Source organism: Ictalurus punctatus, chromosome 9 (assembly GCF_001660625.3).
Source record: "Ictalurus punctatus breed USDA103 chromosome 9, Coco_2.0, whole genome shotgun sequence".
Classification (NCBI taxonomy): domain Eukaryota; kingdom Metazoa; phylum Chordata; class Actinopteri; order Siluriformes; family Ictaluridae; genus Ictalurus; species Ictalurus punctatus.
In genome coordinates, this window is record NC_030424.2 from 23,695,109 (window position 1) to 23,711,451 (window position 16,343).

A 16,343-nucleotide genomic window follows, 5' to 3' on the forward strand; every position below is an offset into this window, starting at 1 on the left:
TAGACCTACACAAGTCTGGAATAGGCTACAAGACCATTGCCAAGCAGCTTGGTGAGAAGGGGACAACAGTTGGTGCGATTATTCGCAAATGGAAGAAGCACAAAAGAACTGTCAGTCTCCCTCGGCCTGGGGCTCCATGCAAGATCTCACCTCATGGAGTTGCATTGATCATGAGAACAGTGAGGAATCAGCCCAGAACTACACGGGAGGATCTTGTCAATGATCTCAAGGCAGCTGGGACCATAGTCACCAAGAAAACAATTGGTAACACAGTACGCCGTGAAGGACTGAAATCCTGCAGCGCGCGCAAAGTCCGCTGCTCAAGAAAGCACATATACATGCCCGTCTGATGTTTGCCAATGAACATCTGAATGATTCAGAGGACAACTGGGTGAAAGTGTTGTGGTCAGATGAGACCAAAATGGAGTTCTTTGGCATCAACTCAACTCGCCGTGTTTGGAGGAGGATGAATGCTGCCTATGACCCCTGGAACACCATCCCCACCGTCAAACATGGAGGTGGAAACATTATGCTTTGGGGTTTTTTTTCTGCTAAGGGGGCAGGACAACTTCACCGCATCAAAGGGACGATGGACGGGGCCATGTACCGTCAAATCTTGGGTGAAAACCTCCTTCCCTCAGACAGGGCATTGAAAATGGGTCGTGGATGGGTATTCCAGCATGACAATGACCCAAAACACACGGCCAAGGCAACAGAGGAGTGGCTCAAGAAGAAGCACATTAAGGTCCTGGAGTGGCCTAACCAGTCTCCAGACCTTAATCCCATAGAAAATCTGTGGAGGGAGCTGAAGGTTCGAGTTGCCAAACGTCAGCCTCGAAACCTTAATGACTTGGAGAAGATCTGCAAAGAGGAGTGGGACAAAATCCCTCCTGAGATGTGTGCAAACCTGTTGGCCAACTACAAGAAACGTCTGACCTCTGTGATTGCCAACAAGGGTTTTTAAACCAAGTACTAAGTCATGTTTTGCAGAGGGGTCAAATACTTATTTCCCTCATTAAAATGCAAATCAATTTATAACATTTTTGACATGCGTTTTTCTGGATTTTTTTGTTGTTATTCTGTCTCTCACTGTTCAAATAAATCTACCATTAAAATTATAGACTGATCATTTCTTTTGTCAGTGGGCAAACGTACAAAATCAGCAGGGGATCAAATACTTTTTTCCCCTCACTGTATACATATACACACACACACACATAGATGTGTAGTATTATAAACTCAAAAATTCACTCAAAAATTATTGCCACCCTATAACAGAACTGGCAAAAATAACTGTATACAACAACTGTTACACACAATGGTTCAAATTTTCAATGTTCACTTACTCTTCCTCTAACTTCCATTTCATTTCTATTTACATAATAATAGATTCTCTCAAAAAAACATAGCAAAATTACTAACACTTTTAAGGAATATTCTAAATAAATGCAAACAAAATGGCATCTTTGAAAATAATCACATCGGATTAAAATCATTCCCGGTCTTCAGGAAGTCTATTGTTGCTTATTCATCAAATATTCGGTTGCACACACAAAACCCAATGGCTTCTTTCATCATAGGGATCGTCATACTAATATAAATAAATAAATAAATAAATAAATAAATAAATAAAAGTACAAAAGATGATGTATTGCAGATGGGTCTATGAGGGGTGCCAATAATTTTGGGGTCGACTGTAACAAAATGGTTATGTTTTGGAGATACTTACTGCTCTATGCTGGGTGATAAGAAGAGTTTAGGGAAGACCTGAGTAGCCTCAGCGTCTTCAAAACTAACAGACAACAGAGCGACATCTTCTCCCGGGTCCAGAGCCGTGTCCTGAAAAACACAGCGCGTTAAAAACATGGGATAATGTGCAAACAGACCATTAAGAAAAAGAAGGGAGAAAAACCCCAGTTATGTATCAGTGTGACTTGCGCCGAGCTGATTTTACATCTGGAGGTGATGTAACATCATCATTCACACCTGTTTCTCTCGAATGGTGTCAGAAGAGCCTGTAGAGGCGGCAGATGAGTTCTGACTGTTGTACAGCTAGACCCTGCTGGAGCATCGTTATCGCACGAGACCCTGCGCTCTAATCAAATGACTTTCAGTTGGTTTGAACCTATCCATTTGGCATAATTACTGCCTGCCATGTAATACGCAGGGCTGCACGTTAGCAGCTACAAGACCCAAAGAGTGACAAAACGTTCTGGATTAAAGACAGAAGAATCACACCAGCCTCTGATGCTCTTCATAAGCGAGCCATATTGCTTGGATTTAGCTGCATAGCTAATCCAGTAATTAATCTAATTCACTCGGGAGCATTCTGAAATGATCTAGTTAACAAGATGACAAAAAAACAACAACAAAAAAAGACATCCTACATTTATTTATATAGTCTCAGCTTATTTTCTTAGCATACAGTGCCCTCCACAAATATTGGCACTCTTGGCAAAAATGAGCAAAGAAGGCTGTGAAAATTTGTCTTTATTGTTTAACCTTCTGAACTTTTATTTAAAAAATTCACAAAAATGCTCTTCACTCATGGATATCAAACAATTGCAAAATAAAATAAAATAAAATAAAAATCTTTGTTAAATATAGGTGTGCAACAATTATTGGCACCCCTATGAATTCATGAGGAAAATATATTTCAACTATATTCCCATTGATATTTTAGATTATTTTTCTAGTACAAATGGGTGACTAGGAACAGGAAATTGTTCAACTAGGATTTCCTGTTTCACAGGGGTATACATATGAGATAACACACTGGCCAAATTCCCTTAGCCATTCATAACAACGGGTAAGACTTCGGTGCATAAAAAGACTTTTACCTTTCAAAACAGAACACGTTAATATAGAAATCAACATTAGTATTAAGGAAGGTCAAAGCAGAGCACGCCACTGAATCTCCAATATCTGCCAGTTTGTATAAAGCTTGCGTAAATAAATCCTGAGTGGTCATAAGGAAACTGAATAGCTACTGGAAATTCAGGTTCAGAGAACATCGAACAACGTGCTGAAGGATTTCATGTGCAACGATCTTATTACTGGAATCTATTGCTGAGGGTGTTCTCACTACATTTGCATGCCTTTGTAATATGCTGAAAGAACGGAAACGGTACTGAAATTCTGTGTGGGGGAGGAAATAAAATGAAAACACATTACTTTCAAGGTAACCTGCAGACAAATGATGTGTGGCTGACAGTTTACAACGGACGTATTAGGTCCAAATCCTTAGATATCCTATATAACAACAACAACAAAAAAAACAGAACCTAAACTGTGCATTGCATGCCAGGTATAAAAGGCATTTCATTTGATCCCATGTGACATACATAAAGAAGTAGGTATGTACATTGTAATGAAAAATAAGAACTGACACACTAGAGAACACATCCATGTAACAAACTGAATTTCAAATGTAGCATCTTCATATGTAAGGAGGAATCTTATGAGACTCTGACAGTGAGTGTGTAAATGTGTGTGAAAGTAACATGAATGAAATGTCAAAAGTGCAAGCCTCATTACCCATCTCTTCCCGCTCGGCACGCAGGAGAACATTGAGAAAAGGAGCGTCTATGGCCCAATGTGTTGCTTAATTAAATTAGTTCACTTCAGTGCATCGGCGCGCCCCATCCGTAGTGTAAAAGCTGGAACGCGACCAGAATTTGGAAAAGGAGTTTTTCTGAAAATGCTTTGCGAGTTAAGTTGGTGATGGACGTAAAAAAGAGATGATCATGTTGTTGAAACGATTCTGCCATGATTGGCAAATACTCCAAAAATAGATCACTGGAACAAGATCAGAGCTGGAATTACGTTTCATAAAATAGTAGAAAATGAGACTAGTGGTTGATCTTATTTCTGTCCACAGTAGCGAGACAAGTCACTGCTGACGCTGCTGTGCAAACATCAATATCTTACAGCTGTGAATAAGAGGGCTTTCATTTACTGTGTGCATTTCCATTCAGGGTTGTCTGATAGCATGGACAGAGTGTATCTTCTGACCGTTTTGCAAGGAGTAGTCAGACAGGAAGTGCGGTGGATTGATGTGCAACGGATATTACTGAATGAAAGTTTATGGTTGAAGGCTAAAGTATAATACAAGAATAATATGGGGGCACAGTGGAGCACATTTACCTCACGTGGAGCTCGTGTGTTCTCCCCGTGCTTTGGGGGTTTCATCCCGGTACTCCGGTTTCCTCCCACAGTCCAAAGACTTGCGCTGTAAGCTTACTAGCATTTTCAAATTGTCCATAGCGTGTGAACGTGTGTGATTGCGCCCCTGCACCCCGTCCAGGGTGTCCCCCGACTTGTGCCCCGAATTCCCAGGGATATTCTCCAGGCTCCCGGCTCCCCACCGCCCTGTTCAGGATAAGCTTCCAAAGCTTCAACTTTCATGTTAATACCACCGTCACTGCCATCGCATCTGTAATCTCCTACATCACAAACTAGCCAAACCGGGTTTCGGATGTTACACAGGGTAACTACTACGGACAGCATCATTGCATTCTGGAATTCCGAGTCCAACTTCTGCAATGTCTCCACTACTACTAATTCCAATTTCTCGTTAATTTGACACCTAACAAGGGCAAAGTGGGCACTAAATCTGAAATGGGATGTCCAAAATGCACATTGGGGTGCGAGGCTCAGGTGTCCAAAAACTTTTGGACATAGTGCTTCAGGGTCAAACTTTCCTTAAAGACATTGATATGGCCAACGTTTACCATTATAATCAATTTCATGCAAAGTTGCACATGTATTAAAATATATATATATATATATATATAAACACACACACACAAACATGCATTCTTATTTACACTTTAGGCTAAATGTTTCATCTTAAATATGAATAAAAAGGTCACTCATTAGAATGCACCTCTGTCCAGTCCACAGGCATTCTGACAAAGTGCAAAAAGGACTAATGAAGAGTCCAGTGATGAGTAATGACTGTTTGAATGACCCTCGCTCGAGGACTGGGAGAGAAATATGAAGCAGAGAACACACAGAGAGAGAGAGAGAGAGAGAGAGAGAGAGAGAGAGAGAGAGAGAGAGAGAGAGAGAGCTAGCTTACTACAACTTGTTCCAATATAATGGCCCTTGTGCCTCTGCAGACATGCCTCTAAGTCAGTCCCTCGTGTGCCCTGACTCGGATAAGACACCAGGAATAAGGCATAACAATATGAAGACATGACGGCCGTCTTCAAGCCAAGACTTGGTCAAAGTCACAAGACGACATCAGAGTATACCATAAGTCCAAATGTTTTTGGAAAGAAAGCAGAAAGCACGAAGTAGAAAAAAAAAAAACCTCATACAGGTGGACTCCGCTTCTTCCTCTTTCTATGGCACTCTTTCTAGGATGGCCAAAAAACAAAACAAAAACAAAAACAAAAACACACACAAAAACCCGAGCTCAGGAAAGAAAGTCAATTATTAATCTAGAATGCATTCAGACTGCGGGCGGCACAAATGGACTTTTGTTGTTTGGGTGTACAATAGAGGTATAATAAAGAGCACATTAGGACAAGGTAGACCAATTAGTCATGCTAGGAAGCGCTTAAGTACAGAGTCGATAGAGCATGCCGATAATATCCGAGGTCCGTGAATGTTGTACAAGATATTTTACTGTAGATCACGGCGGTTTCGAATCTGAATGATCGGAAGCTGTGCGCTTTCTATAAAAGCAGCTCTGGCAGTAATGAGTTGCAAGACTAATCACAGGTTTAATTAATATTAATATGGACATTCTTAAATGCTATCATTTCTATAGTAGATCATTCACAGGTACAAGGAGAATGACCAGACTGGTCTGAGCTGACAGGAAGACTATAGTAGCTGAAATAAACACTGTTTACAACCGTGGTGAGCAGAACAGCATGTCAGAATGCACAACACATCAAACCCCGAGATGGATGGGTTTCTACAAGAGCAGAAGGTTCACGCTCCTGTCAGCCAGGAACAGGAATCTGAGGTTATTATGGGCATAGACTCACTGAAACTGGACAGCTGAAGACTGGGGGGAAAAAAAAAAAATTTAACCCCCTGATCATCAACTGTCGAGTTTCTATGACCACGTTTACATGGACAGCAGTAATCTAATTATTGACCTTACTCTGAGTAAGATAATATCGTGATTAAGGTGTTTACATGAGTCGCTTTTAGAATACTCCTGTCATGTTCCCGTTTTGCATGTTCTAGAACATAGATCGATTAACTGCACACGTCATTACGTCACCGCGCCACGCCGTCTGACGTCCCTCCAGAATTTCAAGTATCGATATACAGTTCGTCTTCGTTATGGGACCGTATGCAGTTTTGGGTGTTTTTATTTTTAATTTTACGAACGCTTCAAGTGCGGTTAATTATTTGTCATGCTACACGTGCACATAGACGACTGCTTGAAGCCGTGGGCTGCGTCGCAAACCGTGTACTTACCGTCTACATAGTAGCCGAGATGCATGTATTGCACCTACTATATAGTAGGTAAGTACATGGTTTCGGACGCAGCCGTGCTCTCCTGTTTGCCGTAAAACGGTTGAGCACTGCCGTGTGTGAACGTGTCCTATCACAAAATGCGGTGAAAACTCCCACACGACGTTAATAGTGTGATTAAGGTGTTTACATGTGTAATGCACATCGATAATGCGACTAAAACAGGAATGTCTTAATTCGATGTGTTTACATCGAGTATGACTTTATTCGAATTAAGGTAATTAAAAAAATCACTGTTTACATGCTAGTTTCTTAATCTGAGTATCGTCTTAATCGGGTTAATATCGGATTATTGTTGTCCATGTAAACGTACTGAATGAGTCTGTGCCCATGATAGCCTCAGATTCGTGTTCCTGGCTGACAGGAGTAGGAACCTTCTGCTCTTGTAGCCCATCCATCTCAGGGTTCAATTTATTTATTTATTTTTCGTGAAAGATGAGATACCTCTGTTATCAACAAGGTGTTTCTGTATCATTCAATGTTTTTTGTTCTTTGCACGTTTCTGTGTAAAATCCCAGGAGGTCAGCCGTTTCTGAAATACTCAAACCAGCCATTCGGGTACCAACAACAATGCCAATGTTAAAGTCACAGAAATACATCACCCGGACCTTTTTTTGCACACTGTTTTGTGTAAAGTGCTTATATGTGTTTGCTATAATCATTTAATTACAGCTCGATGGTGTGAAAAAAACAACAACAACAACAACAATAAAACCACACATTTGCCATCCATGACTGAAAGAAAACATTTTATGGAATTATGAAATTTGAATATAATTAAATATATATATATATATCTTTTTAACATTTCTAATAACATTTCATTTCAAATTGAAATGAAAGAGACATATTTTAGTTAATACTAAAGCATGGAATATTATAATTCACCAGAGTGTTGCCCCTACCCCCACTTATCCTGGATATATATTTCCTCGACGTTTCTATATATTTAGAAAAACAGATCAAACTCTGGCTAGAAAATGTTGATGACAAGTGATGGAATGAAATTCACATGGGAATTTCAGGGTAACACCTCTGTCTGTTTTGGCAGCCTCCTAGGCTTTACTCACCTTACAGAAAGCAGGATGATGCAATACCAGGTGTCAGGATGGATGGTGAAGCCTACTGCTTCGTAATAATGCAACAATAATGATGAACACACCACAAAAATGGACATACCGCATGTCAATACATTAGCTCTGTGCTTACACAACAGCTTTCGTGGGCTCTTGGGTCTCTAAACATTCTATTAACCGGAAAGGCTCTTGTGGGAATAGCACGGAAAATGAATCTGTCGGATGTTTGTATTAAAAAAATAAAACGAGCGCAGTCTAATAAAACGCCATGGCTGTATTATGAGTCATGTGGCGGAAGACGGAGAGCTGAATGACTCCCATGAACGGTATGAACATAAAAAGCAAATCAGACGTACAGTCACTCGTAAGGAAAAAAAACACATGACACCGCACATCCATGATGTCCAAATTAGTCATGCACACGCTTCTATGAACTCAGGCGAGGTTTACAAAGCGCAACATGCACACACACGCACCCCGCCAGCAGCATCATTGCCTGGACATGGCTGATGAAACACCTGTTAGTGACTCACACAGGACAGTCAACAGCTGCTTGATACGCAATGGTGAGTTGTGGAGGATAAAAAAAAAAAAAAACAACAACAACAACAATAAAAAAAAAAAAACCCACCAGGTGTTAGACCGAGCACAAGGTGAGGCAACACAGACGGATTCAGGAACAAGCTGTCAAAGAATTAAAGATATACGCTCACTTAATTAGGAACAATCTGCCAATCGTATTACAGCAGCACAATGCATAATATCCTACCCATCACACCAAATCAAGACGTTCAGTTAATGTTTTACACCAAACATCAGAATGGGCGAGGGGGGGATGGGTTTCAGTGACATTATGTGAGTTTGACCGTTGCATGGTTGTTGTTGCCAGACTGGCTGGTTTGAGTATTTCAGAATTCGTGCGGGATTGTGGGAACAATCTGTAGAGGTTCCACAGCACGGTGTGAAAAAATACAACGAAAACAAAACAATCTCATCCGGTGAGCAGCAATTCTGCAGGCGGAAAAAGCCTTGCTGATGAAAAAAGGTCAGAGGAGCTCGGTCCGACTGGTTCGAACTAACACTGAGGCTACAGTATCTCAAACGACGTCCGTTTCAGAATAGCGTCTCAGAACGCTCAAGGCTCAAACCGTTTTCTGCACTCTGATGTTGAACGTGAACCCTGGATAAATGCATGAAACGCACGAGTACAGGTGTTCCTAATAAAGTGAACGGTTAGCATGCATACATCTGAAAAAAAAGAAAAAAAAGCTAACAGAAAGATAAACGAAGCGGTGTCAGTCAATCAATCAATTACAGAGGGGGGAAAAAAAGTTCACCAGAGTGTAGAGCGCACACAGAGGACACGTATTGAGCAACTGTAAAATCTCCACTTAATACAAACAGGGATTAGGACATAAAGGATTTTTTAGAAGCATGAACTGAATGTTGTACCAAACAGGTACGGCCACTATATAACAATACAAACACCTTTAAGTGCTCTAGAACGACGCGTTAAGGCCTTTCACTCTGCTGTCTACTCTTTCTTCATGCTTCACAGTAAAAGGAATGATATGTTCAATAGCAGCATGACTTCTCAGTGTTGTGTGTCATATATCCCAGCGAAGCACACCATTGTGTGTCATGACACCATGTGAGTGTCATGGCTTAGAGCTCTGGGTGTGTGTGTATGTGTGTGTGTGTGTGTGTTACCATCAGCAATGCCATGATCTCCTTCTGTCGGGTAAAGAATGAAAGAGCGAGAGAGAGACGGTGTAAGAGTGTATTCACAACACCGTGACTCAACCCAAGTGTGTATAAACTCAGAGCCAGTCCGAGGCCAGACCAGAGTCAAAAGCATGCCTGAAAAGATAATCGTGGGAATATGGAAGGAATGAAACAAAACGGGGCGTGCTGTTATTGGAAAATAATCAACTTTCGTAACGGTTTAATTAAGGATCGCAATTAGTTCCTGTTATCGTTTACGCAACAGTTCTTCCACAGTAGAAAGTGTAATGGATGAAACAACGCGGCCCGACGTTGAACAGTTACAAAGTTCATTATTTTCCAATGACAACGTGTCCTGAAGTGTTTCGTCGTTCTTATACTCCAGCAATATTCCAACACGTCACACTTTCATCCCTTACCTTTTGAAATGAATTAGTTCCTGTTATCACTTATGTTGTAGCGGCTGTAAACAGTTTTAATAAGGCCAAATCAATGTGGCTTGTTACCGAGAAACAGCAAAGCCCCTTTTCCTGTGTCAGAAATCTTACAGCTCTGACTGTTACACAGTGCAGCCTGGAGACTGCTGAGGATGCTGCCGGAAATGGTTTTGGACCTCAATTCCACATGGACATTCTCGCTGTGGTTGCTGGGACTACGGTTGCTGCTATGGCTATAGGACTGCAATTACCACATACAATTCTGCGCTCAAGTCTCCTTCAGTGAACAGCGTACTAGTTCAACAAGACAGGCTTCATATAAAAACCATAATGAATTTTCCTTTACTTTCAATCGATCCGTTATTAGCCAGATGAGGACGGGTTCCCTTCTGAGTATGGTTCCTCTCAAGGTTTCTTCCTCGTATCATCTTAGGGAGTTTATCCTTGCCACCTTCGCCACACTTAAAATCTATATCCTGTGTTTATATGTTTCTGGAAAGCTCCTTTGAGACAATGTCCATCGTTAAAAACGCTGTACGAATACAACTGAATTGAATTGCTAACACTGGAGACTCCTTCCGTAAATGCTAAATAAACATCTCCTCTTGGAAAAACTCCACCATATCAACAATTACACTCATGTGAGTCCCTATTTTAGTCAGAAATGTTGTTACAGAGAATTAATTAACACTGTTATACTGCATACCGACGTACTGGTGACTCACAAACAAATGATCTGAATGAGTTCAGTGGGGTTAAATGCATTACGACATCAACCTTGGCCACACTGAAATATGTCCTAGTAGCCAAACCTACACAAACAAGTTGCAGCACAAATCAACACCACCATGTCCCTTTAGGGGCTCCGTACAAATCCCCACAGCCACGCTCAAAAGCTAGCGGAAAGGCTTCCCAGAAGAATGGAGGTTATTATAACAGCAAAGGAATCTGGAACAGAATGTTCAACAAACACATATTGATCACTGAAAAATCACCGATTCCACCATTAACATGTCACCAGTGAGAGGATAAATAAGACGTCTCTAATCGAAGCCACTTCCCATAGAGCCACGTGCCCACCTGTCTTTCTCTCTCGTCTAGAATCTCATCCCGAAAGATGATCAACACATCTAATTTACGTGGCAGTTTTATTTAGGGGCAGTGGTGGCTTGGTGGTTAAGGCTCTGGATCACACGGACAAGCTGCCACTGTTGGACCCTTGAGCAAGGCCCTTAACCGTCTCTGCTCCAGGGGTGCTGTATCATGGCTGACCCCCAACCTCCTAACATACTGCGATATGAGAAGAAAAAAAGAATTTCACCGTGCTGTAATGTATATGTGACCAATAAAGACTCATTATCATTATTTACATGGCTGCACTGATGAACAGTTTCCACCAAAAGTGGCACATGCTCAACACATTTCGGTAAACGACCGGCTGCAACGCCGTAATGTTCCTTTAGTGGTTTGAAGCTTCACTTTCTATGACTGACTACCAGATTCCTTCAGTGGAACTATTCTCAGCATGACTTAGACATACTATGCACAAGTAACAACTCTAAACTACCACCAAGATCTGTCCACCGTGCAACAATGTAAAAAAACACAGGAAAAGTGAGAGGGAAATAGAGGAAATGAAGATTCGGGTTAGGTTTATAAGGAAGTGTTCAGTATGTCACACATGGACGCAATTCCACAGAAGAGTGACGAAACAAGCTTCTGTGGAACAGAGCGAATAGAGAGGGGTTGTGGTATGATACACAAATCAGAAAAAAATTGCCTGTAACTTTCCGGGGAAGTTATACAGATGATAAACGACGTCAAAAACGGAGATACTGGAAGGGCTGTGCAACCAAAGAATCTTTAAAAGAAAAAAAAGAACAGATTTACAAATAGCCTTTTCAAACTGTTCACCACTAGTGGCTTTCAAAAGGTACTCTGAGTGCGCCTAGGGGTCTACGGAGTACACCCACCCATCATACAGGCCTGCTTGCTTGTTGAGGTTGTTGCGTTCAGGCCACTTTAAGCCTTTCACTGACTGTGAAACATCGCCGTTCTTAGAAACCTTATTCAGCACTGGCCAAAAAGCATCGAGATGGAGTGCCAATATTAGTGCACTATTTTAGGGGAATGGCATGTACCTGAACCACAGTACCAAACCATGTTCGATCAAGGAGGATTCGAAAAAGAATAAGAGAATCTTATTCTGGGGTGAAAGATCCTGGTTCTTTAGAGAGAAAGCTTCTTTTTTGGTTGTAAAGTGTACTTTAAAAACACTTTGCGTGCACGGCTGATTTGTATATGCTTAAAAAAAAAATGTGCGAACACTAACCCTCTTAGACATGAGCTATCATTAGCATCACTAGCATCTTAACTTGTTCAGAAAGGGGAAAAAAAAATAGCTAAAACTTTCATCCTGAAAGCTAATTATTAATCCTGAATCCTCTCAGTCCTGTTCTGTTTACTTTTTCCACACCCTCTCTTTTTCTCCTGACTGCCTGCTGGCTCCTGTCTGTCACGATGTAGTCAGACTTCTTTCTTGCCTAAAGTTGGTTGCAATTACATTTGACATATCTAAACTGCTTTTATCTATTCATATTACAGCATTGTCAAGGCACATATCTGACACATCGTCAGTTAATCTTGTAAATCAACCCACGAACGTCAGTAAAACCACCTTAAAAAGCACCAATAACAATACACTGTCAACTCCAGTAAAAATACTGGCATGGGGATTTTCCTCACCCTGCTTTACAAAACGACATGGCTCTGAGGTTGAAAGGATGTTTGCATGAAAGTCCCTCTTCGGTATCTTATGAAGATTTAGGTTAGGGCTCTGACCGTCTGACCGAAGATTTAGGTTAGGGCTGGGATTTCGTGACATTTCTCTCAATTCTTGATTCCCATGATGGCGTCATTTCTGTATGTTACGGATGGGTGACGGATTAATTGGGGGGGGGGGGGGGGGGTAGTGGGAGTGGTATGGTTATACTGGAGTGGTACAGGTCCACTCGTCCCATTACAGGGAAGGGCTGGATCACTGTTATCCTATGATGAAACATTTCTATCCTGATGGGAGTGGTCTCTTCAAGGATGAAACCTCCCCTATTAAGAGGGCCAGAAAGGTCTTTTAATGGATTGAGGAGGAAGAAATTATGTAAATCAACCCAATTAAACATCTATGGGAGATTGTGGAGCGACTCTCAGACCATCATGTAAAAAAAAAAAAAAAAAAAAAATTTAATAAAAAGAGCTTTTGTACATAAGGTGCAACAATTATTTCAGTCTATCCACTGGGATGTTAAAAAGTTAATAGTTCTTAATCTATTAAGTGATGTGGTAGAGTTTTTCTGATTATAGTGGAATTGTGAAAAACTCCACAATTCCAAATTTACAGATTTTTGACAGAGATTAATCCTTAATGAGCTTAATGAGAAAGCAAAAACATTCATATGCAATAACTCCCATTTAAAGTAATCCTTCATTGCTGGTGTAAATAGTTCTTATTATAGGACAGTAAAATAGTAATAGTAAAATATTCTGGAAATAGCATGGACAAAGACATGTTGTTGTCTCCTCATGTATAATGAGCGTCCGTTTATTATAACTGCTGAGACAATATTGTAAATTCTGATTCATGAAATTCTGAACTAAATTTAAAACCAAAAACTCAAATCTGAGAGGTCATGGTTGGAGCAGTGGTGATCACTCATCTTACGCCCTACATGTGTCATGCGTCATGGCATGAAGGCACTGGGGTGGATGCTCGCAGGCATGACCTTTCTGCCACGATGTCCATCACTGTCACGGCTCCACTCTTTAGCACTAGCATACTCCTCTTGGCACTGTTCCAGCAGCCCCTGGTCAGGGTTAGATGACCTTTACTGACACCCTCTTCTCCAGTCATCATTCACACCTACAGCTTTCTTATATTCACTAAGCAATAAAAAAAACAACATAAATCTGCTTTATTTTTATACATACACAATCAAAAGGAATTACACACACACACACACACACAAAACAAAAAAACAAAACAAGTTTTACACATACCAGTAATCCATTGTCTTAAGAAACAATCCTTAAATTTCCCTGAACCTACAGGAAGCTCTCCTACAAAGGCAGCTCTTTCCAACATCAATAATCCTTCGCTTTCTAAATGCCACCTTTTGCCATAGAAGACAATAAGCATATTGTCCTGGCCTAAAGCTTTCTTTGGCATTCAGCACTGACTTCATAACCACAAGGTGCGGCTTGAGACTCTTACGGTGCAAACTCGTATTCACAGAAGCCAATTCATGTGCTTTAACCTGCTACATTCTATTTGTGAGCTATGTCAGCTATTACACAAGGGCTATAACTCACCCGATGGAGTATTAACTCTTTAACACTCATTAAACTACACTCTTTGAATGTTTGCTAGATTGTTTTCTTGTTCTATTTCTACCAAGGCTGCACTTCTCACTATAACGAATGGTCATGCTGCATTTACAGCCACGCGTTCTTCCTGACCTGCAGCCAATTCATTCCCAGCAGAAACGTCACGAGTACTCGGGAAGCCTTGCTTGACTTCCATGCGGCTGCCGGAAACCGAGGGAGTAACAGCCTTCCTTGGTAATCTGTAACGTGATGCAATACGGCTCTGTGAATGATGCAAGGCTAGGGTTGGGTTCTACATTGCAGCTCTTCTATTATACTCTCATTCTGCAGAAGAAAGATAGACATCTTGTTTCTGAAGTTATTATAAGCGCATACATACAAGTGCACTTCTATTCCCTACCGGTTGTTTACTGTAAACAGCTGTACACACAGCTCTGGCTTTTCCAGTATAACGTTGTGCATAGCGCTACGTTACATTTCCTTCTTAATTTCCTGTCACTGTGCATTTAATCTCCTGCGCTGTTTGAATATAAAAGACAGTGTGTTGTGGACATGTACATACACGAGCCCTTTGCTTTCTGACCATTATCGAGAGACGCAGATAAGTGAATAGAGACGAGATGAGACGAGAAGTAGAGATCAGAAAGCGGCAAGCCTATTCCTATAATTACATGTGATAATGACAGCTTTGTAGGTCGCTTTTTTTCCTCCCCTCCCTCTGTTCGAAAAAGAAATGTCAGATAGGTACACTAAATGGCTTTTGGGTGCAGTGCCAGGGTTGCGCGAGCGGCATGGCCCGGGCAAATCACGGGCATGTGAACACACTCTGGATCGCACAATGGCATTTTCAAATCGTCTGTGCTGCTTGGCTCTAAACGCGAGGCATATGTGAGAGGAGCGTCCAAAATAGGATATCCAAACAGAAAGAACACCGTGCCCCAAATCCATTACCAAAGCCTGACCTTTACAACAAACACTCGGTCCGTGCCAGTAGGACCGCAGCTTGTGCTCGGGCTTAATTAATGTAAGCTTGCCACTCAGAAGTTCTGCACCAAGTAATTACGGCTAAATAAAGCGCACAAGACCGATGATCCCTGGATGACCTTAACGGGGGGGGGAAATCGACGAGGATTGCTTTCGCATGCGAGGAGCAGCTGCGAGACTTTATAAGCATTGTGGTCAACAAAGACATGGCTACCTTCCGTGGTGGGCTTCCGCTAACTGCGCCGTTTGTCAAACTTCATCCATTTGAATGAGACGAGCGCTACTTCAAACGCGCTGCCACCCACGGTCGCGGCAGGTGCTTCGGGTGGAGGCTGGCAAGACCGAAACTGCAGCTGGAGGGCAAAAACTGGGCGGACAGGCCTTTATGTGCTGATGCAGCCCCTTTGTAGAGATAATACTCTGTTTACACGCCATGGTCTAAATGCATGCTGTATATGCAGACTGTCCTGAGGGCGAGAGTGTAAACACGTGTGTGTGTGTGTGTGTGTGTGTGTGTGTGTTTGCGAGTGTGCATACATGCTTGCAGAAACACACGGAAATGAAGGCATTAAACAGCCAGGTTGCTTTTTGATGTAATGAGCAGTCATTACTTCAAAAATTGTCTTCAAACACATGTTCAGATCGTGCTTTCCATATGAAAGTGTCTAAAGAAAGAGCCATCTAATGAGAGTCACATGCTAACGGCCGTGACTATATAATCATCCTCTTAATAATGGCCTTTAAGTGATTAATGTGATGTACTAAGTGTATAGGCAATATTTAGGTAGCAATTATAATACTATGTACTTTGGTTACCTTTTGATTTTTTTTTTTTCTTTTCTTTTTGGGATGACAAATGTACAAAGCACAATCAGCGAGTGTAGAAAAAAAAAAAAGTTAAATCTTTTAAGTAATATATAACAGGGAGTGTGATGGGTGTGGACTGGAGGCTTTGTAACCAGAACATTCCCTTCTTTGACAGTTGATTACTGGAACTGCAATTGTGAGAGATTATGTGAAGCAAAAGCTAATAATACTTGGCAGGAATTCATCAACAATGAATGCTCAAAAACCCCAAGCTACAATGAGAAACGCTGAAAATCAGGTTCCTTTTCACATTTTAAACAACTGCGAAAAATATACAGCACTGTGCATGCAAAGTAATGCTGTACACCAAAGATGACTTCAAACATAATGAAAAAAATATATACTATAAAGAACATTAAACAGTACTAAATGA

General features: G+C 41.2%; 1 protein-coding gene and 1 long non-coding RNA gene across 4 annotated transcripts in view; both read right to left on the reverse strand.

The window, feature by feature from the left end:
• Window positions 1–16,343, reverse strand: part of babam2 (BRISC and BRCA1 A complex member 2) — a 90,373-nt gene that overhangs the window by 18,521 nt on the left and 55,509 nt on the right. For all 3 annotated transcript variants that reach the window (XM_017476532.2, XM_017476533.3, XM_053682449.1), the window contains exon 7: window positions 1,730–1,839. In XM_017476532.2, coding sequence (XP_017332021.1) covers window positions 1,730–1,839 — 110 coding nt within the window. The remainder of the gene's footprint in view (window positions 1–1,729; window positions 1,840–16,343) is intronic.
• LOC108270151 (uncharacterized) lies at window positions 13,322–15,759 on the reverse strand. The gene is made up of 2 exons (XR_001813631.3): window positions 13,793–15,759; window positions 13,322–13,675 (listed from the first exon to the last, which is right to left on the reverse strand). It is a non-coding gene; the product is annotated as an uncharacterized LOC108270151 (long non-coding RNA).